Consider the following 27134-nt stretch of genomic DNA (forward strand, 5'->3'; position numbering starts at 1 on the left):
CTCAGTTAAATACCCATAAACGCCTTACAAGTAGGTGTATCTTTGAAATGTTAAAAGTAATGGTGCTAAGTTCATTGATTGGATTTCTCAAAAAATAAAAAGTTGAGAGTCATTTGTGAAGATGAAAAGAAAATCGGCCAGCGATCGGAATTGATATTGAGCGATTGTGTCCGTTACTAAATAGATACCTAGAATTAAAGTTAGCTTCTTTATTTTGAGTAATCGCTTATTGCGAGTTACAGAGTACACAAATCAATAATCAAAAAACACGTTATTATTTCGAGTTATGAAACCATACAACCCGAACCAATAAGCGGCTCCAAGTATATTCAAATCTGCGACATGGATTAATAAAATCTATTAAGATTAGATAAAATATATTCTCGTATATTTGTACTCTTTGAAGTGAAATGGGACATAAGCGTCAAGATCTTTCTAATATTAAAACATATCATCTCATGCATATAATCGCAGTATTATTCAAGTTTTTGGCGAGTTAACACAACCTATTCTATAAATCGGAAAAATGGATTGCGGTACAAGACTTATTAAATATCTTTTGTTTATTTTTAATATATTTTGTGTGGTAAGAAGAATTGAATATGACCAGCATCCTTATATCTTGGTGTGACTATTATTTATATACTTCTCTGTGGTTTAGATGAATAGTTAACACAGAGACATGGTATTGTTGATTATAACACGAAACATTGAAATAATCCAAAAACAAATTACAAGGAAAATGATAAATCATAATCTATTTATAATTTTGTGCTTTACAGAGAAAATATGATTTTTCACGATTACTTTTTTTGATAATAAATTTGATGTAAAATATATATGCTGATTTCCTCCAGTGCAACATTCTCTTAACATTCTTAAAAAAAAAATCATATTTGGTATGTATATATCATTGAGATTTTTTGGGAGAAGCATGCACTTTTATATCTTTTCGAAATTTCTGATCAATTTTCCTACATTTGATTCCTGTAGCTGCATTATACAGAAAACAATTTATCTATTTTACTCCAGCAGTTAAACGAATACATTTGGATCAGTTATACAATATCATAAACTTGAATATCCATAAATAATTAAAATACTCTAGAAGACATTCATGTTCAATTGTGTCGAAGAATGAGAATACAGTACTTCATTGTTATTTAATTTTCAGATATGTGGCCTCCTTCTGATTATAATGGGTTCAATATTGTTGAAAGAGCTCGAAAAGTCTTCAAATATTTTTAGCATGCCCGTGGTGATTATTCTAGTTGGCTGTATTACATTCGTGGTTGCATTCTTTGGTTGCTGTGGAGTTGTACGTGGAAGTGGTTGGTGTACCTCAATAGTAAGTGTCCATACATATTTTTTAATGGAAGCAGGCCATAAAAATTAAAATTGTTTAAAGATCCGCCGTGCCTTACCCATAACTACGGAATCTGGTAGAAAATAATATAAATTAGTTCACCTTATTTGGGTGTTATGTTTTAAGCCAATTAAAATAATGATTATGGCTTTCGAGGATTCAAAAACCATAGCTTGTAACGGGGCTGGTCCATATGTACTGAACTAGAAATTGGTGTTAGATTGAACAAGTTTCCTTCACATACCATTTATAGAAATCGGATAAAAATTTGAGATTTTAGGACTTAAATCGCCAAATTGACCTTACCTCTATAAGGACGTATCTGCGTCCGACCTACATTATTAACGACCTACATTATTAACGACCTACATATTATATTAAAATTCAAGCGGGTGACTACATTTGTTTGAAAGTTTTATTAACCTTAGAAGTTAACGATAAGCAAACATCACTTTGTCACTTTAAGGTGGTTGAGTTCACCAACAATAGCCGGTTGTCATTTTCCAGCCATATATAAGGCAAACATACTTTATGATCGAACTCCACAACGAATATCTTTCTTTTTAAATAAACTCACTAGCCATTGAGCAAAGAATGGTCTGTCAATAAAACAAATATCGTATCATCTAGATTGTATATTATGTCTTACTTCCTTACTTTAGTTGGCTATGACAGAATATTTCTTCCACTAGCCAAACGTAGAATAGCGTTCCAAGCGCCTCGATCTTCTGCGCTCATTCTAAAATCTCTGACACCAAGTTTCGAGGTGTCTCCCATAACTTGATCTTTCCATCGGGCTTTTGGTCTTCCCGGTTTACGTGTACCACCGTGTTTGCTTTCAAAAGACTTATTTGCTGGAGCTTCTTCATCCATTCTGACAACATGACCTAGCCAACGCAGCCGTTGTATTTTGATGCGTGTAACTATGCTATCGTCGTCATACAGCTCGTGGTTCATTCGTCGCCTATATTCTCCGTTAACGCAAACTGGTCCATATATTTTGTGAAGAATCTTTCTCTCAAATACTCCAAGCACTGCCTCATCTGCTTTCACAAGTACCCATGCTTCAGAACCATATAACAGCACGGGTAGTATCAGTGTCTTGTAAAGTGTAGTCTTCGTCTGTCGAGAGATGGCCTTGTTTCTAAACTGCTTACTTAGTCCAAAGTAGCATCTGTTTGCCCGTATTATTCTTCGCTTAATCTCAAAACTGGTGTCATTCGTTTCGGTTACGGCGGTGCCGGGGTAGATAAAGTTACTGACTGTCTCAAAGTTGTGGTTCCCAACTTTCTCCATTTTCTTTATCTGCTCGGTTGTGCAAGGCTTTTTGGGAGTTGAAACCATCCATTTCGTCTTATCTCCATTTACTGCCAGACCCATTTTCACTGACTCTCTTTCGATTCTTTCAAAGGCTGCAGTTACTACTTCCGGTGACCGATCTATGATGTCGAAGTCGTCGGCATAGGCAAGTAGCATGTGTTCTCTTGTGATTAGTGTGCCATATCTATTCACAGCTGCATCTCGTATAATCTTCTCCAACAGGATATTAATGAGATCACACGATAGGTTGTCTGCTTGTTTGAAACCTCGTTTGATATTAAATGGTTCGGAGAGATTCTTTCCTATTCTTACTGAGGAACGCGTATCAGCAAGTGTCATCCTGCAGAGTCTTATAAATTTTGCAGGGATACCAAACTCAGACATGGGTTGAAATACCTTTGATCGTAAAGGAGTATCGAAGGCGTCCTTGTAGTCAACGAAGAGATGGTAGGTGTTGATTTGTCCTTCTCCACCTTGAACCACCTGGTTCAAGGTGGATTTACCAAGTCTAAAGCCGCATTATAATCTAAACTTTACAGCACGCAGTTGAAATAGGCGGTTATATAGATGTCATTCTGAAGTTTGGAATGAGAATAGTTGAGACGTTAACCCGATGATATGTTAAATTTCAGAGCCTATTGGTATATTCCTTTTGTCATTCCGTTGACAGGACCTCGAAATATCCATTTCCGATCCTATAAAGTATACACATCCTTGATCGTCGTAAAAATCTAAAACAATCTAGCCAATTCCGTCAGCCGCCCTTCCATCTTTCTGTTGAAATCAAGCTACAGGCTTTAAAAATGATGATAATTAGCTGAAACTTTACACAGATTCTTTTTTTGTCCATAGGCAGATTATGTTATTAGGTAAGGTTATTATCCGACTTAGCTGAAATTTGGCACAATGTTATGCGTTAGGTTAGATTAGGTTGAAAAGAGGGTGCAGATATTAATCTGCCCCATGCTACTATAGGCATACATATAATCGGCTTGTTGAGCGCTCCAAAAACTATAAAGTAACCTCTAAAAAGAAAATTTTAAGTTAGGAATTCCGTGCTACTTACAAAATCCTTAATTGTTTTCCATCCCACGCCCCTAAGTTGGTTCACGTCTGGTATTGTGTCTCCACCTAAGGGCCGGTATCTGTTAGACGCGAAATCCGAGCAACGACAAAGGAAATGCTCCAACGTCTCACCATCTTCCGCGCAGTCTCTACACATGCTATCACTTGCCGCACCGCTTTTATATAAGTTAGCTCGTACTCTTATCTGTCCCGTTATGATACCAATAGCTATACTGACCTCCTTCTTACTTCCTTTCAGTAATAGCCTCGTCTTCTCACGATCTGGATTCTCCCATAGGATTTTCGCTGTCCTACCGATCGTTTTGCTGTCCCACAATGTTGCATGCGCATTCGTCGCCCACTCCCTTAACTCGGACTGCGTCAACCCGAAAGGCTTCGGGTTAACCAAATTTATTGACGGCAGTCCTTTGGCCTTCACGGCCAAATCGTCGTCCTTACCAAACAAAGCGGATTTTGCCACGCTGAGAAAAAGGCTTTAATCTCATTCTTACACTGCAAGACCAATTTAATGTCCGTAAAGATGTTCACACTCGACGTCCTCGCGTTAGCACCACACCACCTCACGCATTCCGATATCGCCTGGATCTCTGCCTGTAGGACCGTATTATGGTCAGGCAGTCTAGAACAGATCTCTGTTCCTTGGTTCTCAATGTGTACTCTGTCCTCTTGCTTTGATCCATCCGTTTAACATGATCTTCCAGATGGCAATACTAGGGTTCCGTCAATCCAAGAGTGTGTCGCTGGCAGTAGTTCCTCGCACTCAACCTCAAGGTTTACCTCAGGTATCCGATGGGAAATTTCTTCCCTTCCTTCCAGGTTTCCTACCGTCGCCTCAATTATACCGCGATGGTATGAGCTGCTCCCATCCTCAATCCATTCTCCCATCGCCTTAAGTCTCATAGCCGCAGTGGCCGCTTCACACTCAATCTGTATGTCAATGGGTCGTATATCTAGAATAGTCTCCAGTGCTCTAGTGGGCGTGGTCCTTATCGCTCCGCCCATGCCAACACAACATGTTATGTGTTGGGCTTTTCGACTTTCGCACCGTAGTATGGTCAAGATCGGGCTATATTTGAATACCGCCATATATGCTGATCTGCCGATGTAGGGGCTTGAGGCCATGAAAGGCGCTTTTATTACTCGATTTTGCTGAAATTTGGCACAAGGATTCATGTTAGGCTTTTTGACATCCGTTCTCTATATGGTTCAGATCGGTCTATAGTTGGATGTATCTGCCATATATACCGATCACCCCATTTTAGTCCTTGGACCCATAAATGCAGCGATTATTATATGATTTCGCTGAAATGTGACATAGTGAGCTGTGTTAGGTCCTACGACATCCGCATTCAATATGGCCCCCATTGGTTTGTACTAGGATATAGCTGCCGTATAGAGCTATAATCCGTTTTAAGATCTTGGGCCCATAAAAGGCACACTAATTATTCGATTTTGCTGAAATTTGGCATAGTGATCGATGTTAGCCTTTTCGACATTCAGATCGGTCTATATTTTGGTTGTTGTTGTTGTAGCAGTTTATTAAGTTCTATCTCTCGTCTGCTGGATTCTGATTGAGTGTCAAGGCCCAGGAACTCTGCGACTAAGATGGGGTGCGTCCACAGGGAGCTGGGTCTGAGTCGAATAGGTCTGGCCGGGCAGTTAAATAGGTGACGAGTATCGTGCGGTCATTGCACGTCGGCATCAATCCTAGCTCTATAGGAATTGAGGCGGCTGCATCTGCCGGAACGTAATTGAGCCAGAACTACTCTGGTTTGCCGGGGGAGGTCGATTTCTTCTGGTGCAATGGGAGGCGGTCGTTTTCCAAGGACTACATTCACCCGGTGGCCAATTACCGCATCTGCATGAATGTTGTTTAGACCTGCTTGATATGCCGCTTGATCTAGAGGTTCTCTCTTGTGGCGCTGAACCTCACGCTCCAGATCATGTAGATCTACCTTAAGGCTTTTGGGCGGTGGATATCTATCCACAAGATGATGATTTGGATGATCTCTGCGATAACAGCCCAAAAGGTATTGCTTAAATAGCATGTAGTAATGTCTTCGCACTGGTAGGATCTTTGTCTCCTGATGGAGGTGGTCCAAATAAGAACTGAGGAGACAGCCCGTCGGAGTTCGGAGGGCGGCATTCTGACAGATTTGAATATTATGCCACTGCGTGTCACAAAGTTGACGTGGTCAACAAGGTTTCTTTGTTTGCACCCCAAGTGCTGCCAGCAAGTGACTTGGGGACCTTGTTTCTAGTTTTGACTTTATCACAGATTGCTGTGGCCTGTGGGGAGAATGTGTAAGAGCTGTCAAATGTGACGCCAAGTATTTTGGGACACTTGATGGTCGGAATCATTTCTCCATCGACCATCACAGTCAGCTCAATATTCACCTCAAGCGTATTTGTAGTGCACAATGTGGCTGAAGATTTGGTAGCGGATATCTTCAGATTTCTTGCAGCGAAATAAGAGGCAAGTTCGCTGAGGCAGACGTTCAACCTATCGCAGATGTTATCAATGGGTGGTGGGCCTAATGCCATGATCGTACAATCGTTCGCATATGATAATCGAGGATAGGTAGAGGTTAAACGGTGCCGGAGATATCACACCACCTTGGGGAACTCTGTTTCACTCAACGGTGCTTCGACTTCTTATCGCTAAATTCCACAAATGACTGGCGACCACACATATAATTCGCGATCCATCGTTTCAGACCTGGCTGGAGGGACGTGTTGGCGTGGCTGACCGTGTCGAATGCCTTCGATAGGTCCAGTGCCACGAGGACCGTCCTATCACATGGCCTGGGCTGATTGAAGCCACGGCAAATGTGTGCGGTGATGGCATATAAAGCTGCTGAAATTCTCCTACGAGGCTCGGGAGGAGTAATGCCTCAATCGTCTTTGCCACTGGTGAGAGAAGGGAGATCGGTCTGTACGACTCCCCCAAACTCGGGACTTTTCCAGGCTTCAGTAGCGGGATCAGAGTATTCAAAGACAGGTTGAGGACAGTGGTAAGGTACTCAACGCCAGGTGAATCCTGATTCTTCAAAATCAATGTAGAGATTCCGTCGGGGCCCAACGCCTTAGAAGATTTCGCGCCACGGATGACATTCCGAGCTTCGCCCACGGTAAATTGTGATGGCTGTTCATCGACTCGGAGACCACGAATACAGCGAATGGCTCTCCTCCTTGACCTGTCTGTCTCGGGATGCACAATAAATTGACGGTTGAACAATCAGGCGTATCTCTTCGGATCAGTCACGGTTATTTCGCCAAAAGTGACTGAGGTCCGTCTATCGGGGTTCGAGAGTGACTTAACAGTAGACCACAGTTTGCCCACACCGGTGCCTAAGTTACATCGCTCTAAGTGTTCCAGCCACAAATTCCGCTTTTGTTCGTTGACTACCCTGTTTATTTCCAGATTCAGCTTGATGATTCTGGGGTTATCGCGCCGGGAATTGGGCCGCACTTGGGATATTCGACCGGCTGGTATAAAGCGAGCTGCTGCGTTAATGATGTCTCGGAATTTCCTCTCGGCCACTAGCACATCAGAGAGGGGTGGCAGTTCACTGAAGCGGCCATTGGTATACTCTCTGAAGCCAGCCCAATCGACCTTCTATGAAGTCGGGTGGTCGGTCGATGGTGAGAATTATGGGGAGGTGGTCTGACCCCAAAGAGATGACGGCTTGCCAGGATACGTCATTTAGGAGATAAGGGGATGCAATAGAGATGTCTGGCGAGCTGCTACACCTCCTCGTAATACTAGTGGGGGCATCCTCATTCACCGTGCAAAACATGGAGCTTTCAATCTGCTCTGCCAAAGCTATGCCACGCTGGTCGTTACCTAGGGGAGAATGCCATGACGTGTGATGTGCATTAAAGTCGCACAGCAACTTGCGACATAACCAGTATGACTATACTCCCGTAGTGAAGTGAGGCCAGAGCAAGATCGGAAATGTACCAGGCACGGACCAGAAGCGTACGGAGAAGGCACTCCGGGATGTGCCTTTCCCATGACGAAAAAAGACGAACACGTACAGCTTTCAATCTGCTCTGCTATGTCACGCTGGTCGTTACCTAGGGGAGAATGCCATGAAGTGTGATGCGCATTAAAGTCGCACAGCACCTTGCGACATAACGAGTATGACTATACTCCCGTAGTGAAGTGAGGCCAGAGCAAGATCGGAAATGTACCCGGCACAGACCAGAAGCGTACGGAGAAGGCACTCCGGGATGTGCCTTTTCCATGACGAAAAAAGACGAACACGTACACTGAGGCGGCAGCCCTTGCCGATGCGGGCTCCATCGGGTCAATCCGGTGCGTACAACCGGCTGCCTTGGGATTGGTACAGCTGCCATATTGACCAATATGCTGTTTTAACAACTTACACAGTGAATTGCATTTATTAGACCACTCGACGTCCGTGCCGAATTCGGTCCAAATAGGACCATATTTAAATATAGCTGCAATGGGTTTATAAATGATGCATTTTCTCCGGATTGTGACGAAAAGTGGTTAACATTTATACCCGAGGTGGTGGGTATCCAAAGTCGGCCTTTTTACTTGTTTATAACTTTTTTGGGCGGAGCTGGTTAACTATTATTGTTGGATCTGAAGAAGTTAAAGGGTTATGGTAATGGTATTGAGTAAAAAAATAAGAATTTTAAATAAAATATCTTTAAATAAAATATCTTTAAATAAAATATATTTGCTATAGTTATTTGATTCAATTTCAAAAGAAAACGATGAAGTTTATAGGCGATACGATGCCTAGAAACTTCATCATTTTCTTGGGGAAGGGAGTACAAAAATAGCATTAAAATGTAATTTTAATAGATTTTTATATCATTTAAAAACGTTAATTAATTTCTTGTCAAACTTTCTTTAGTATGTGTTTGGTATGATAACCGTTCTATTTCTGCAAATTGGTTTGATTGCATGCCTCTTCGTGCAAGAAGATCAAATAATCCGAACTGTCGAAGAGAGTGTAACTCATATATGGGAAAAGAAAAGCCTGGACAATGGATATGCCATAAACTCTTTTCAAATAGCAGTAAGTAATGCGAGTGCTACGACGGTTGTGGTATATTTTTGAATGAGTTCATCTTTGTTTCACGAGGCTTTGTCTTCATTTCATCCCTAGGTACAATGCTGTGGTCTCAATAGTTATCTGGACTATACGTACAACAACGTAACTGTCCCCAGTTCCTGCTGTGGTTCCATGACAGGAGAATGTGACGCAAATATTTACAAATTTAAGCGTGGTTGTCGCAGTAAAATAATGGATATCTTGCATTCAAATATAAACAATATTCGATATTCTTGCATTGGAATGGCGCTCGTAGAACATGTGGCCATAATCTTAGCATGCTACTTCAAGAAGGGCATACGCACTTCGGACAATACGTACATATATGGCACAAGATAAATATCGATTGTCCTGATAACCATCATATCATTGGTGTTTTAGTAACATTGTGTTGCATATCAAATGTGTAAACAACGGCAACGTAATACTCATGCGTATAAAGAATTTAATTAATTGTATTTTTGCTAAAAGACATTTGTTTGAAATATAACAATGGGACAAATTTTGTACCGAAGAAAGTAAACTGGAGGGGCATTAAATATTTTAAGACCATTGTAAGCCGAATTATGTGTGAGTATCCGAGGGCTTGTAAGAAGTTCACATACCAAATTTCAGTTAAATAATGTATCGTTTTATACAGACGGATGATTTATTTGCGAACCTAGCTAGGCTGTATATATTGATCTCATAGGATATACGAGGGCTGCTGTGTACATTAATGGCCTAGTAATGAGAATACAATGTTTATATCCTCCACCGATCGATGGGGGTATATTAGTTTTCTCATTCCGTTTACAACACATCGAAATATCCATTTCTGACCCTATAAAGTATATATATTCTTGATCAGCGTAAAAATCTAAGACGATCTAGCCATGTCCGTCCGTCTGTCTGTTGAAATCACGCTACAGTCTTTAAAAATAGAGATATTGAGCTGAAACTTTGCACAGATTCTATTTTCGTCCATAAGCAGGTTCAGGTTCGAAGATGGGCTATATCGGACTATATCTTGATATAGCCCCCATACAGACCGATCCGCGATTTAGGGTCTTAGGCCCATAAAAGCCACATTTATTATCCGATTTTGCTGAAACTTGGAACAGTAGCTTGTGTTAGGCCCTTCGAAATTTCTCTTCAATTTGGCCCAGATCGGTCCAGATTTGGATATAGCTGCCATATAGACCGATCCTCCGATTAAGGGTCTTAGGCCCATAAAAGCCACATTTATTATTCGATTTTGTTGAAATTTGGGACTGTGAGTTATGCTAGGCCCATCGATATACTTCGTCAATTTGGCTGAGATCGGTCCTGATTTGGACATAGCTGCCACATAGACCGATCCTCCGATTTTGGGTCTTAGGCCTATAAAAGCCACATTTATTATCCGATTTTGCTGAAATTTGGGACAGTGGATTGTGTTCGGCCCTTTGACATCAAGGATGTCAAGGGGCCGATCCTCCGATTTACGGTCTGAGGCCCATAAAGGGCGCATTTACATTTGGCTCAGATCGGTCCTGATTTGGACATAGCTGCCACATAGACCGATCCTCCGATTTAGGGTCTTAGGCCTTTAAAAGCCACATTTATTATCCGATTTTGCTGAAATTTGGGACAGTGAGTTGTGTTCGGCCCTTTGACATCAAGGATGTCAAGGGGCCGATCCTCCGATTTAGGGTCTGAGGCCCATAAAGGGCGCATTAACATTGTGCCGATTTCGCCAAAACTTGGACAGTGAGTTGTCTTAGGCCCTACAACATTCTACTTCAATTTGGCCCAGATCGGTCCAGATTTGGATATAGCTGCTATATCGACCGATCTCTCGATTTAAGGTTTTGGCCCCATAAAAGGCGAATTTATTATCCGATGTCGCCGAAATTTGGGATAGTGAGTCCCTTGACATACTTCTGCAATATGCAATAGATCGGTCCAGATTTGGATATAGCTGCCATATAGACCGATCCACCAATTTAGGGTCTTAGGTGCATAAAGGGCGCATTTACATTGTGCCGATTTCGCCAACATTTTAGACAGTGAGTTGTCTTAGGACCTACAACATTCAACTGCAATTTGGCCCAGATCGGTCCAGATTTGGATATAGCTGCTATATAGACCGATCTCTCGATTTAAGGTTTTGGCCCCATAAAAGGCCAATATATTATCCGATGTCGCCTAAATTTGGGATAGTGAGTCCCTTGACATACTTCTGCAATATGGCGCAGATCGGTCCAGATTTGGATATAGCTGCCATATAGACCGATCCGCCGATTTAGGGTCTTAGGCCCATAAAGGGCGCATTTACATTGTGCCGATTTCGCCAAAATTTTGGACAGTGAGTTGTCTTAGGCCCTACAACATTCTACTTCAATTTGGCCCAGATCGGCCCAGATTTGGATATAGCTGCCATATAGACCGATCTCTCGATTTAAGGTTTTGGCCCCATAAAAAGCGCATTTATTGTCCGATATCGCCGAAATTTGGGATAATGAGTTGTGTTAGGCTCTTCGAACTTGACCAAAATCGGTCCAGATTTGGATATAGCTGCCATATAAACCGATATCTCGATTTAAAGTCTTGGCCCCATAAAAGGCGCATTTATAATCCAATTTCACTGAAATTTGTCATAGTGGCTTATGTTAGGCTTCTCGACATCCGTGTCATATATGGTTCGATTTATTTTTAGATATAACTACTAAAAAGACCAATATTTTGTTATAGACAATTGAACAATGACTTGTACTTGTTAGTATTTTGTCCAAATCGGAACATATTTCGATATAGCTGCTATGGGGCATAAGGTACGCATTTTCAACGGATTTTACTAAAGGTGGTTTACATATATACCCGAGGTGCTGGGTATCCAAAGTTCGGCCCGGCCGAACGCCTTCTTCGACTCGTGTTTGCAATTATTCGAGTCAATTTGGATGTATATTTGCTGCAAAAAGCCATGGTTGCTCGTGATTTTAGTTTTATTAATTAGTATTTTAATTTGTCACAACGGATGCCTAAAATTAAAACCAAAAAATAACCAATTATTGAAGTAACTATAAAATAAAAAAAAAAAATTATTTGAATTTACCTTAAATTACGCTTTCAGCTATAGTTGTACACGATGCATCAGAAATGGAATATATATATATATATATGTATGCTCATAAGGGAAAAAATTATATGATTTTTTTTGGTAGTAAAATAATTAAAAATATTTCTGATTTACTGTCCTTTAAAAATCAAATCAGACTGCTACAACAATTTATTTCTTTATTTTATATAGCCGCATTTTTCTGTTGCTCTTTAATGAACCGTATTCTATCAAGTGTCCAACAACAAAAATATACAAAAAACCTACACTTTTCTAATGGACACAAACACGGACAAATAAAAAGAAACACTAGAAATATACCAGTAAGGAAAGGCAAAAGTCGGACGGAGCCGACTATATAATACCCTACACCTACTCTACAATTATAAATTCGGGCAATATATAAGTATATTTGTGTATGAGAGCTTTATCTTAATATGAACCGACTTTAAAACAGATCGTTTCAAAATTGTTGTTACTACGGCCATATAAGAGCAAATCCGGCGATTAATATGTATGGGTGCTACATCGAAATATGAACCGATTTTGATGAAATCTAGCAGATATGTTAAGATCAGTAACAAAACAATCTGTACAAATTTTGTGCAGATCGGACGATATTTGTTGTTACTACGGCCATATAAGTGCAAATCAAGCGATACATATATATGGGAGCTATATCTAAATCTGAACCGATTTTGATGAAAATTTGCAGATATGTTAAAATCAGTAACAAAACAATCCATGCCAAGTTTTGTGCAGACCGGTTGAAAATTGTAGCTACTGCGCCCATTTAAGTGCAAATCGGGCGATACATATACATGGGAGCTATATCTAAATCTAATCACAAGAATACATGGATTCACAGACGGACATCGTTAAATCGAATCAGAAAGTCTAGCTCTTCTCCTTCTTAGCGTCGCAAACAAATGCACAAATCTATAATACCCTGTACCACAGTGGTGGTGTAGGGTATAAAAATCACAAAAAAAAACAACGCATGACAAAACAAGTAAAAAGGCGTTAAGTTCGGCCGGGCCAAACTTTGGATACCCACCACCTTCCATCAAAAACCGGTGAAAATTGCATACATTATGTCCCATAGCAGTTATATCGAAATATGATTCGATTTGGACCAAATACTAATAAGTACAAGTCATTGTTCAATTGTGTATAGCAAAATATTGATCTTTTTACTAGCTTTATCTAAAAATAAACCGATCTGAACCATATACAACAGGGATGTCGAAAAGCCTAACATAAGTCAATATGTCAAATTTTAGTTAAATCGGATTATAATATGCTGCCATATAGACCCGTATATAGATATAGGTCTATATGGCAGTTTTAGGCAAATCTTGGTCGATCTAGACCAAATTGAAGAAATACGTGGAGGGGTTTAACTTAACTCTCTGTTCCAAATTTCGGCGAAATCGGACAATAAATGCGCCTTTTATGGGCCCAAAACATTAAATCGAGAGATCGGTCTATATGGCAGCTATATCTAAATCTGAACCGATTTGAGTGAAATTGAAGAAGGATATCGAAGGGCCTAACACAACCCACTGTCCCACATTGCGGCGGCACCGGACAATAAATGCGCTTTTTATGGGCTCAAAATGTAAAACCGAGAGATCGGTCTATATCCAAATCTGGTCCGATCTGTGCTATAATGCAGAAGTATGTCAAGGAGCTTAACCTAACTCACTGTCCCAAATTTTGGCGACATCGGACAATAAACGCGCATTTAATGGGCCTAAGACCCTAAATCGGAGTATCGGTCTATATGGCAGCTATATCCAAATCTGGACCGATCTGAGCCAAATTCGCGAGGGATGACGAAGGGCCTAACACAACTCACTGTCTTAAATTTCAACAAAATCGGATAATAAATGTGGCTTTTATGGGCAAAAACCCTAAATCGGGGGATCGGTCTATATGGCAGCTATATCCAAATCTGGACCGATCTGAGCCAAATTGAGAAAGGATGTCAAGGTCGAAGGGCCTAGCACAACTCACTGTCCCAAATTTCAGCAAAATCGGATAATAAATGTGGCTTTTATGGGCCTCAGACCCTAAATCGGAGGATCGGTCTATGGCTTTTATGTGCCTAAGACCCTAAATCGGAGGATCGGTCTATATGGCAGCTATATCCAAATCTGGACCGATCTGGGCCAAATTGTGAAAGGATGTCAAAGGGCCGAACACAACTCACTGTCCCAAATTTCAGCAAAATAGGATAATAAATGTGGCTTTTATGGGCCTAAGACCCTAAATCGGAGGATCGGTCTATATGGCAGCTATCTCCAAATCTGGACCGATCTGGGCCAAATTGACGAGAAATGTCGAAGGGCCTAACGCAACTCACTGTCCCAAATTTCAGCAAAATCGGATTATAAATGTCGCTTTTATGGGCCTAAGACCCTAATCGGCGGATCGGTCTATTTCGGGGCTATATCAAGATATAGTCGGATATAGCCCATCTTCGAACTTAACCTGTTTATGGACAAAAAAAAGAATCTGTGAAAAGTTTCAGCTCAATACCTCTATTTTTGAAGACTGTAGCGTGATTTCGACAGATAGACGGACGGACAAGTCTAGATCGTCTTAGATTTTTAAGTTGATCAAGAATATATATATATATGTGTTGCAAACGGAATGACAAAATTAAAATACCCCCATCCTTATGTAGTGAGTATAAAAAGACAAGACACATTCATCTTAAAAAGACTCGTTGATGAAAATTTATGAAAAAAGTCATAACATAACTTTTATATTCCCTTTGTACACTTTTCAACAGTTCATAAAATCATGGATATCTGCCGGAGTTGTTAGACCGTTATTTAAAGCCGTTATATAAAGCCGTTATTTAAAGCCGGAAATCGCAATGAGGTTTCCAATTACAGGGGTATTTCAATTTTGATTGCTATTTCGAAGCTATTAGAGAAAATTTTGACTGACACTATTTCACATCAAGTCTCTTCTAAATTGTCTCCCTACCAACATGGGTTCCGAAAATCAATATCGACGATAACAAATATTTTAGAATTTACTTGTTTGGTCAACGATAGCTTTAGGGAACACTACCAAACGGATACTATCTATACCGATTTTGATAAAGCATCTGATAAAGTCAATCACAACCTTCTGTTAAGAAAAATATGCCTTATTGGTTTCAGTCCCTCTTTACTTAATTTGATCAGATCATATCTGACTGGATGTACTCAAAGAGTTAACCAAATCAATTGTTGTTTCTCCAGGTGTTCCACAGGGAAGTCATCTTGGTCCTTTGCTGTTTTGTTTGTTCATTATCGATCTCCATTTAACATTAAAGCACTCAAATATTTTGATGTATGTATATGATGTCAAGATCTTCAGATCGATGAGAAACTCTGATGAACATACTGAAGATAAGTATTATCTTGATAAAACTTTATGGAACTTAATTTTTTCAAATGCAAACACATATCATTTATAAAAATAACCTCTCTTAAAAGAAGCTACTTTTTGGGTTCCAATCAACCTGAAGTAGTCTATAGCTTAAAAGACCTTGCTTCTAGACCCATGCTTAAACTTCCGTCAACACATCTCAATGGTTGTAAACAAAGCACGTGGTGCTCATGGCTTCGTGAAACGCTGGGGTAGAGAATTTAATGATTTCTCTGTGACGAAAAACTTATATACTTCGCTAGTCAGAAGTTATCTCGAGTACGGTTCAGTGGTATGGGATTCGTACTACAATATTCATTCTGATTTGATAGAATCGGTTCAAAAACAATTTCTATTATTTTGCCTCCGTCGAAATGGGTGGGACAGAAGTTTATTACCTGGTAAAATAGATTCTTGCTTTCTTTTAAGTCGAATTTTCTTTAACGTTCCTATCAGGCCTACCAGATTTTGCAATTTTGATCTATTGAAAATTTCTTATTATAGAACCAATTATGCCAATAACGATCCTATTCGGCACCTATGTTATCAATTTAATCAACTGAAAGACATAATAGATCTATCTGAGAATCGAGAAAATTTAAAAAGGAAAATTATATTATTTTTAAATTCTTATGTTAATACATTTGTAAATATATTGTTATTAGACTGTAAGGGTATTTATTATCTGAAGACTTAAATAAACACAAAAAAAACATGCTGACTGTTTTGTAAAGACGTATATCTATTACAAGATGCTATTGAAAATCTGGTTAAAGTACATTTACATACTTTAAGGATCATATGTATCATATTTCATTCCCCACTTACTAAAAAAATTTTAATTAAACTTGCTCTTATAACATGGTGAACTTCATACGGACAGGTCCTCAAAATATATGATAATTAGCTTCAACCTGAAAATATTTTTTGGTATGTCACAGACTACGATTAAGGATGTAATATGTCCTTCCGCGAGTATTTTTGAAGGAGAATTTATCTTTTTTTAACTGGTTATAATGAAAAACTTCTAGGAAATTTCCACACCCGCTTTAAGTATATGAACTAACCCAATTTTTTTGAAAATAGGAAATGTTCCCGTAGTTTAGCAAAATTTGATAATAAAAAAAGAAAATTTTTATAAAGCGTAGTCAAATTTTTAAACAATTTTTTGGCAAATTTTTACTACACTATATGATACCCTTTTTTCCAGTGTATCAATGCGCATAGCTCTCTTCCTTCTGGGTATTACAAACAAATTAACTAAGTTATAATACCCTGTACCACAGTAGTGGTGTAGGGTATAAAATGCTTTTCGCGTCAACATTTGGATTTATCCGTTGATCATCTACCACTTTTTACCTACTGAACAAATGTATATAAATCCGTTAAGATAAAATTTTGAACAATGTGCAATAGCCGAAAGAAGTTCTCTAGTGCAGAAAAACGTTGTCTGGCTATCTGAAAATGTATTCATACAAGCTTCCTTTCTAAGACATTTATTTTTGCCACATGACTTGCTCTGTAATTCCAAGGATGTCCAAGGATTGCAATCCAAAGTTCTCCGTTCCATATTGCCTGGCCTCCTTGGACACTCACATATAAACTATTGGGAATTTGACATTTATCCCATCTGTTAGAGCTTTTTGGAACATATTGTTATGAGTCTATAGATTTCCTTTGCTTAAGTGTTTTCCTGTTAAAGGCCGGTCATGTATATGATTACTTAAATTGTTTTTTGTCCAAAGTCATGTCGAGATTGATGACCTTGAGAGTTATGTTAGACGAGAAGATTTTGTTATTGAATAGTTACTAAAAATAAATTGTCTTATCAAATATCCTTGGACATAGACATAGAAACCATTGGAATACATTTCGAAAGGTGGTTAAAATTTTGTTTTTGTTCTTTACATTTTAAAAATTCCTCCCTAAAGAGATATCGACCTGCGGCCGACTAAAGAGATGTCGACGTGCGACCGACTAAAGAGATGTCGACCTGCCGCACAGTAGGGAATTTGACCTCAAAGGTGTCGTTTAAATCAACGGGCAGGCCGATCTTCATTAAACTCGGCAAATCTGACTTATAGGTGTAAGAATGGAAAAATTTCAAATTTTAAGCAAATCGGTTCAGATTTATATATACATATATCCGATATTGAAATTATTGAAATTACAATAGCTCTTTGATATATGTTTCGATTTTATTAAAATTCAGCACAGGAAGGAGGAAAGATGAAAAGAAGATTTTTGGTGGATATCAAAAAAAATCTGTTCAGATTTGTATATATATCCGATACATATATATATGTTTCGAGATATTTCTTTTTAATGATATTACACCTACAAACAACAACCGATTGGGACGAAATTTGTCTCAGATGTTGCCGATGCCGAGGAGAAGATATACAGGGAATATCAAGAAAATCGGTTTAGATTTGTATATAGTTCGGATATATATAGTACTAGCAGACCCGGGCCCGCTTCGCTGCGCCTTCTTTTACTTTATATGGAACAAAATTTTCCTTTAAGTGTTTATTTTCGACAATTAAGGAGCTTTTAGTGAAATACCATGCTACGAAAATAGTATGTCGCTTGACTAACAGTTTAACAATATAAGTGCCTTTATCTGAATCCCATATAATCTTTATTGGTCTACGAATTTAAGTTTGGATGTAGGGTGTACTCCATATGCCCGATTTAGGGATGTTTTGGGGACCAAGCACTAAACCTGGAAAACATATTAGCAACATGCTCTATTCTCATATATCTATATATCATTTATTTGAACCCCATTGGTCTCAAATTTGGATATTAAATTCGTTTTCTAATCTCATTTAAACTCCTTATTACAAAAGTCAGCAAATATGTCCGGTTTGTGGTATTGGCCCTAAAAACTATAAATATTTAGTTCCACTCTCTGGAAGACCCAAATTGTTTTGGTGAGCAAATACGTCCTATTTGTGGATTGTTATGGTGGTGGGAACATGACCGGCTTGTGGGGTGTTTTGGGGAATGGGTTGCCACTCAATGAGTTGGTCTTGAAAATATATATCGGATTCGTGTTCTAATCTAATAATCCTCTTTTTTGAGCCTCGTATTGCAATAGTCAGCAAATACTTCCTATTTGGTTGGTGTTGTGGGGGTGGGGTGGCTCCATAGACACTTTTCCCAAATATTGATATCAGATTTGTGCTTTACTCTTACTCCCAAAGACCTTTCATATGAGCCCCATATTGCTATGGTCTTAAATTTATCCCCTTTGGGGAATGTCCCATATTTGGATATCGGATTCGAATTCTACACTCTAATACCTTTAATTTAAGCCCCATATATGGGGAATGGGTGGATCCCCAGAAACGTGGTCCCACATTTGGAAATTAAATTCGCATTCTACTCGCAAATATCTTTTATTTGAGTCCCATATTGCCATGGTCGGTAAATATGGCCGATTTAGGGGTTTAGGGTGGTCCCTCTAACATTTGGTCCGACAATTGATATGATACGTTTTCTAATCTAAAATACCTTTCATTTGAGTCCCATATTGTCGTGATTGGTCTAAATATATATTTGGTAGGTTTTAGTGTGAGGCGGCCCCCCTAGGAACCCCATCCGAAATTTGGATACCAAATTTTTATTTTTAGGGTTCTTTATGAGAGCACACAATATTTCGCTTAAATCGCACCACCCATCTCCGAGATATGACGTTTCTGAAAATTAGAGTAAGGGGGAGGGTCCGCCCTCCTTCAGATATCAAAAAATGTAGTACCCTATTTGCACCATCTGTGAAAATTTCAAGAAAATCCGTTCAGCCGTTTTTGAGTCTATTAGGAACACACAAACAAACATACAAACAAACACAAATTGATTTTTATATATAAGACTAGGTTGGGTAACAATTGGCATACAAGCAATACAAACACGAAATAGGTGTTTTTTGGCATCGGCTCATTTAAAAAAGAATCTCAAAAAGCTGAACATTGTAGAAGTCATTGTGTAATATTTCAGTTCATTCGGATAAAAATTGCGCCTTGTAGGGGCTCAAGAAGCAAAATCGGGATATATGGGAGCTGTATAAAGCTATAGATCGATTCCGACAATATTAGACACGTATGTTGTAGGTCATGAGAGGAGCCGTTGTACAAAATGTCTGCCAAATCGGATGAGAATTGCGCCCTCTATTGGAAGTCAAGATCCAAGATCGGTTTATACAGCTATATAGCAAATTATGAACCGATTTGAATCACACTAAACACAATTGTTGGAAGTGATACCAAAACACCACGTGCAAAATTTCAATAAAATCGGACGACAATTGCACCCTCTAGAGGCTCAAGAAGTCAAGACCCAAGATCGGTTTATATGGCAGCTATATCAAAACATGGACCGATTTGGCCCATTCACAATCCCAACAGACCTACACTAATAAAACGTATTTGTGCAAAATTTCAAGCGCCTAGCTTTACTCCTTCGAAAGTTAGCGTGCTTTCGACAGACAGACGGACGGACGGACATGGCTAGATCGACTTAAAATGACATGACGATCAAGAATATATACTTTATAGGGTCTCAGACGCATATTTCGAGATGTTACAATCAGCATGACGAAATTAGTAAACCCCTATCCTATGGTGGAGGTTATAATAAGAGGAACCCTGACTTGTCCTGATGAAATTTAATTTTAAAGTGCATACTGCTAAAATGCAATTTTGACAAAGTCCTATATTGGATTTTTTTATTTCTCAGGTTTATATTCACCACAAATATGGCAAACTATTTGGATCAAGCATACAATATTTTCAGCATAAGTACCAACATAATCCATAAAAGCGAATAGAAATCAAACACACTAGCCCTTAAAAATTCAAAATTTTTTATACTTTTTTTAACAAACCTCTATTTTCTCGTATCAGAGTATAGGAGAGCTGCGCATAAATCTCAAGAGATGTTTTTTTAGATAAATATATTGATCTAACACCAAGAGAGAACAAATTATCTAACTTCTTACACCCAGTGAAAGGTTTTGTACTCCTGCTTAGATCTCTGCAAGCAAGGTGAAAGTGTGGCCTTTTCCCAAACCAAATAAATACCGTCACAAGCATTAACCAATTTTTCTTTAGGTGTAAACGTAATATAAACCCAATGCAGTGAACCTAAAATTACTTGTGGCAGTGAACTGTCACATCAGCTGAGAATATCGTAATTGTCATTGTTAGAGATGGGCGATTGGTAAATACCCAAAAGGTATTTACCCGGCAAATTGTGTAAATACCCGGGTATTTATCCATATATACCCAAATGCTGGGTATCTATAATTTTGCAGCTTTCTTGGACACAAAAACATTTTCCTAATAATTTTAGATGATTTCGTATTCTTTGTATATAAACCTGACCTTCTGATCTCATAAAAGCGGAACTTAGTTATATATTGCAGATAAATTGGTAATTGGTATTTCTATCCAATTTCGATTAAATTTGGTACAGTGAGTTCTGGTAGACTCCTATTTATTTCTGTGAAGTGTGGTCCAGATCGGGTCACATTTGGATATAGCTGCCCTATACTCTGACAGCCCGATCTTCAGAAAAAGATCCATTTATTAACCGATTTCGATGAAAATTTGCACAGTGAGTTCAGGTAGATCCCTACCCATTCCTGTCAAATGTAATCCAGATCGGAACATATTTGCCATAGCTGACATATAGACCGATCTCCCTATAAAGTGTATTGAGCCTTATCCGATTTTGATGAAATTTGGCACATTGAGTTCCGGTAGACCCCTACACCTTTTTGTTGAATGTGGTCCAGATCGGACCATATTTGGATATAACTGCCATATAGACCGATCTTTCGATATAGAGTATTGAACTCATAAGAAGAGCATTTTTGAAAAATGATTTCATTACTAAAATATCTGAAAACTAATGAATACCTAAAAAGGTATTTATTGGGTATTTACCCAGTAGAAACTCATCTCTAGCCGTCAACTCTCTTGCTGCGACTGCCGATAGCATATCAAAAACACTCCTAAAAATTACACAGTAATATTGAGGGCTTTGAGGAGCGAACTAGTTGCGCGTGTGAGATAATAAAAAATCGGCGAATAAACGAATAAAATGGATTGTGGCGGGGTGTTTGTTAAATATGTGCTGTTTATCTTCAACATTCTCTTTGTGGTGAGGAAAACACGAAGTTTTTATATATTCGTTGTCAATGCTATTTTTTCTTTTTTTTAATTCTAAACAAACGATATTCATGCAATGGATGTTTATGTGAGAGCACTTACTACTCCACTTGATAGCAAAGTTGACAATTATAGCTGTTGAGTAATGACAAATACTTTCCGCTTTATAAGTTGACAAAGAGAAGATATTTTTTTTTATAAATTTGCTAACTTCCATATTTATGTTATGTATGACTAACTTTGTTCGGCTGTATTTCAAATTGATAAATTTCCGTTATCGCTAAGGGCTTACAATAATTAATCGCGGCAAAACACATGCACATACATGCATATACATATGTATTCACAGTTGTAAGTTTGTTTCCACTCTAAAGGCGCTATTACACGGTATGTAGATGTCTTATGACATGTCACTTTTTGTATTCACATGTAATTGAAAATGTTTGTCAAAATTGTCAATTTACATACGTTTCATAATGTATGTTATCACACCTGTTATTTTGTTATTTTCGTATGACATAACCTAAAAATGTGAGCAAAATCTGATTTTTTTATGCGTAATAATTGTTAAAGTTGTGAGTAAGCTGGTTAACTCATAAATTTGTGAAGACAATTTAATTTGGGATTACTTTCATTCGACTGAAAACAAAAACAGCTAATTTCTTTATGTTTTTGTCAGAAGGAATAGAGCACGCTCGAATCGAAAAAAATTACATGTGCTACAATATTATGAAAAGTGATTTTCATATGTTTGTTTCATTTGTATTACACGACATGTACAACTCAATCTGTGCTAAGTTTGACAGGTCATACGACAACTACATGCCGTGTAATAGAGCCTTAAGGTGAACAAAACAGGACGAAGAATTGAGCGCACTATGCCGCAAAAAATTTTTTTCCATGTATCTATTGTTTAAAAAAACACACAATTAAATGAAAAATGTAGGTAAATCGTCCACATCTAGATTAAAAGTGACATATGGGTCATATGGAAAACATATGGGAAATTTTAGATTTTTTTGAAAACGTGGGAGACTTATAGCCAAACTTTTCCGGAACTTCTACATTATGATTACTTTACCCGAGATTTGAATCAATCGATAAGGAGATGTTTGCAATCTGAGCCAGGAGGGGACCAAAGTGGTTACTCCAATACTATATATATAAAAATTTAAACTGGTTATAAGAATACCTTATTGACTATGTGACAATAACTAAAAGTTGTCTGTCACACCAGTTAACAATTGCGTTTCGTCTGCTAAATATTTTATAGTAAAGAAATAATATGCATTTGCTTAATATTTATAAAATTAATATAATTTCAAAACATTTCATGAATTATACATTTTCTGTAATTTAATGCAGTACGAACATAATTATACAAATTTTCCCAGTTATTATTTCCTTCACCATTTAATAAGCTAATTAGCTCTCCTTCCTCTAATTGACTCTTTCCTAAATATCTAATCCTTAGTTCTCTCATAATTGGGCATTTTGCAATGAAATGTTGTATAGTTTCATTTTGCTCTGTGTTACATAAGGTACATTGCGGACTAACCGCTCGGTTAAAAGAGTTGGCATTTAATGGCAGTATATCGGCTCTGGTCCTCATTAAGATAGAGATTTTATCCAGCTTATAGAAATCTTTCATATAATTTATGCCTACAGTGTAATTTAGAAATCTGTAGTAACGGGTTTCGCTTGTTAGAGCACGATCAATTTTTTCCGAATAACTTTGTGACTTGAGTTCTTGCATCAACGCATGAGTTTTTAAATTCCATTCTTGAGCATTTCTCGTCAAATTATCAGTCGAGATATTTGCCTCGCTCATCCTGCTCATTAACGCCTCTGCCCAAAAAATTCTTCTATTCCATACCTTCAATGCTAGTTTATGTGGCAGTCTTTCGTTTCCATATTGATACAACGCCTTAGAAATATAATTCATATGCATTTGTAGCGTGTAGAAGTGATTGTCAACAGTATCGGTCTCCAACGACAGAATATAGTTCGGTATAAAATCAGGGATTTTAAGAGCCCTTTTAAGAAAATACCTTTGAAGCTTGTCCACCTCTTCAAACCAGGAGTAGCCCCATATCTGGGCAGCATACGCCTGAGTGGATCTGCATACACTCTTAAAAATTCTCCACTTTGATAAAAGGTTAACCTGTGGTCTGTTTATCAGTGATTTCCACGTTGAATTAATGCAAGTTTTGGATAACTTATTCCTTTTTTCAACATGTTTTGTAAATGACATCGTCGGTGTTAGTATGACTCCCAAGTAAGAATATTCATTTACAATTTCGATGTCTTGATTGCGGTATGACCATTTATTGTTTGCAGGTAATCGACCTCCGTTTCTAAACACCATTATTTTCGATTTCTCCAGATTTATCAAAAGATTCCATTGTATACAATACTCCTCGAGCTTAAGTATCATATTTTGCAAAACAACTCTCTCTTCCGCTAGTATTACTATATCGTCTGCATATAATAACACTCTAATATTGAGGTCCTCCAACATTAGACCCCCTTCCAGCCAGTCATGGAGATCATTCAAATAAAGAGTGAAAAGTTGAGGTGATAAAAGACATCCTTGCCTCACTCCTGAATACGTAATGAAGTATTCTGATAGATCGTTTCCAGTCCACACAACAGATTTTGTATTCTGGTATAAAATTTGTATCATATTCACCATTTTGGTGGACATTCCTGCAGTATGCAATTTATATATCAAAAGGTTTCTTGATACCCTATCAAAAGCCGCGGAAAAATCAACAAAAAAGGCATACACCTTTTTCTTCTCTGCCAATTTCAGCTGGACTATAGACGACAGATTGAATATATTGTCCACTGTTGAATAGCCTGCTCTGAATCCAGCTTGATACTCGTTCAGTACATTGTTTTTTATAGACCATTTCGAAATTCTTGCATTTAAGACTCCCATCAGTACCTTTGCCATAGTGTTCATAAACGATATTCCCCTGTAGTTGCCTGGTGTCTCAGTATTTCCCTTCTTGTGTATTGGGAATATGACCGTTTCGTTTAGAATATCATCTACTTGCCCAGTGTTAAACACTTTATTATATATTCTTGCCATTTCTTCTAAAAACTCGTTTGATGCATTCTTGTAGAATTCGTACGGCACTCTATCTATACCTGGGGCTTTGTTATATTTCGTGTTTTTTAAGATGCTGCGTATTTCCGCTACATCAATATCTCGGTCCAAATCTTGATCGGTCTGATGAAATATAGCGTACTGAATATCATTTGCAGTAAGTGGTTGGTTTAAAAGAGCGCTAAAATATGTTTTGAAATCGTCTGATGATATGCTTGTACTTATTTTAAAGTTTTGACCTCTTATTTGTCTAGCAATCTTCCACCATTCCTTGGGATCAGATGCTCGGCTTAGTTTTTGTTCCAGATCTTTGATAAATTCAATTTTACTCCGATTGCAGATGTCTTTATATGATTTTACAGCATTCAAATATATTCTCCTATCCTCCAGTGTATCTGTTCTTCTAAAGTTTTTGAGACATTCAAAGGATCTACTTCTTGCCTTCTCACACTCATAATTAAACCACTTGCTTTTGTATTTTAAAATGTACTGTTTTTTTGGAGCTGGGACTGAATTTTTTACTATATTTACAAGATCGGTTAAATTGTTTATACTTCTTCCAGCATCCAACAAACATCTATTCAAATTTCCTTGATATCGGTCTTTTTCGTGGTCCTTCCATTTCAACTTTGGCAAAAGGCTCAATGGTTTTATTGTTTTTTGGTTTTGTTTAACATTCATTTCAATATACAGTGGTAAGTGATCAGACCATATTTTTTCCTCAATGCCGAATTTGTGTATGTTCTTAAGTATATCCAGTGATACCGAAGCAATGTCATTAACAGAAGATCCAATTGTACTGATATAAGTAAAATTTCCATCCTCATCCCCAAGTGTTCTTCCATTCAGTACAATGAGTCCATTATCGTCACAAAATTCTAGAAATCTTTTGCCTTTTGAATTCAAAATTGGATCCTTAGATCTCCTTGTCTCCAAACCCGCCGAAAATTCTGTCGCCAAAGCGTCTTGAAGCTGTTGTTGCTGCATACCAATTCTAGCATTTGTGTCCCCTGCTATAATTATACTTGTCTCTTCGATTCCTAGAAAAGTATCTTTCAATAATCCAAACTCAGTATTCCAGTTCTCTCCTCTAATATATATTGGTATATATGTAAACTTCATGTGCAGTGATTCAATTTTCACTACGATGAAACCATTTTCCGTCATGTATTCATGTTTGACTCCTCTCTTTAATAAATTTTTCTTTATACCACAAAGAATTCCACCACTTGCTCTACCATAATGATTTACCCGTTTTGCTGCCTGCCAGAATAGATCGAAATCATTAAAATATTTTGACCAATACTAGTGTATTGATATAACAAGTAAAAGCGTGCTAAGTTCGGCCGGGCCGAATCTTATATACCCTCCACCATGGATCGCATTTGTCGAGTTGTTTTCCCGGCATCTCTTCTTAGGCTAAAAAGGATATAAGAAAAGAGTTGCTCTGCTATTAAAACGATATTAAGATATGGTCCGGTTCGGACCACAATTAAATTATATGTTGGAGACCTGTGTAAAATTTCAGCCAATTCGTATAAGAATTGCGCCCATTGGGGCTCACGAAGTAAAATAGAGAGAGCGATTTATATGGGATCTGTATCGGGCTTTGGTCCGATTCTGATCATAATAAACACGTTTGTTGATGGTCATGAGAGGATCCATCGTACAAAATTTCAGGCATATCGGATAACAATTGCGACCTCTAGGGGTCAAGAAGTCAAAATCCCAGATCGGTTTATATGACAGCTATATCAGGTCATGAACCGATTTGAACCTTATTTGACACAGTTGTTGAAAGTAAAAAGAAATACCTCATGCAAAATTTCAGCCAAATCGGATAGGAATTGCGCCCTCTAGAAGCTCAAGAAGTCAAATCCCAAGATCTGTTTATATGACAGCTATATCAGGTTATGAACCGATTTCAACCATACATGGCACAGTTGTTGGATATCATGACGAAATACTTCGTGCAAAAACTCATTCAAATCGGATAAGCATTGTGCCCTCTAGAGGCTCAAGAAGTCAAGACCCAAGATCGGTTTATATGGCAGCTATAGCAGGTTATGGACCGATTTGAACCATACTTTGCGCAGTTGTTGGATATCGTAAGAAAACACGTCGTGCAAAATTTCATTCCAATCGGATAAGAATTGTGCACTCTAGAGGCTCAAGAAGTCAAGACCCAAGATCGGTTTATATGGCAGCTATATCAAAACATGGACCGATATGGCCCATTTACAATACCAACCGACCTACACTAATAAGATGTATTTGTGCAAAATTTCAAGCGGCTAGCTTTACTCCTTCGGAAGTTAGCGTGCTTTCGACAGACAGACGGACGGACGGACAGACGGACGGACATGGCTAGATCGACATAAAATGTCGCGACGATCAAGAATATATATACTTTATGGGGTCTCAGACGAATATTTCGAGTAGTTACAAACAGAATGACGAAATTAGTATA

General features: G+C 38.2%; 2 protein-coding genes across 2 annotated transcripts in view; both read left to right on the top strand.

The window, feature by feature from the left end:
• Positions 1-488: 488 nt before the first annotated feature.
• LOC106081338 (23 kDa integral membrane protein-like) lies at positions 489-9388 on the top strand. The gene is made up of 4 exons (XM_013243225.2): positions 489-586; positions 1175-1348; positions 8665-8829; positions 8920-9388. Exons 1-4 carry the CDS (start codon positions 527-529, stop codon positions 9202-9204), a joined length of 684 nt encoding a protein of 227 aa, XP_013098679.1. The 5' UTR covers positions 489-526; the 3' UTR covers positions 9205-9388.
• A 12004-nt stretch (positions 9389-21392) lies between these two features.
• Positions 21393-27134, top strand: part of LOC106081368 (23 kDa integral membrane protein-like) — a 37620-nt gene continuing 31878 nt past the window's right edge. Inside the window, exon 1 of the mRNA XM_013243266.2 lies at positions 21393-21541. Within this exon, the coding sequence (XP_013098720.1) occupies positions 21482-21541 (60 nt within the window). The 5' untranslated portion in view covers positions 21393-21481. The remainder of the gene's footprint in view (positions 21542-27134) is intronic.

The sequence above is a fragment of the Stomoxys calcitrans genome, chromosome 5 (assembly GCF_963082655.1).
Source record: "Stomoxys calcitrans chromosome 5, idStoCalc2.1, whole genome shotgun sequence".
Classification (NCBI taxonomy): Eukaryota; Metazoa; Arthropoda; class Insecta; order Diptera; family Muscidae; genus Stomoxys; species Stomoxys calcitrans.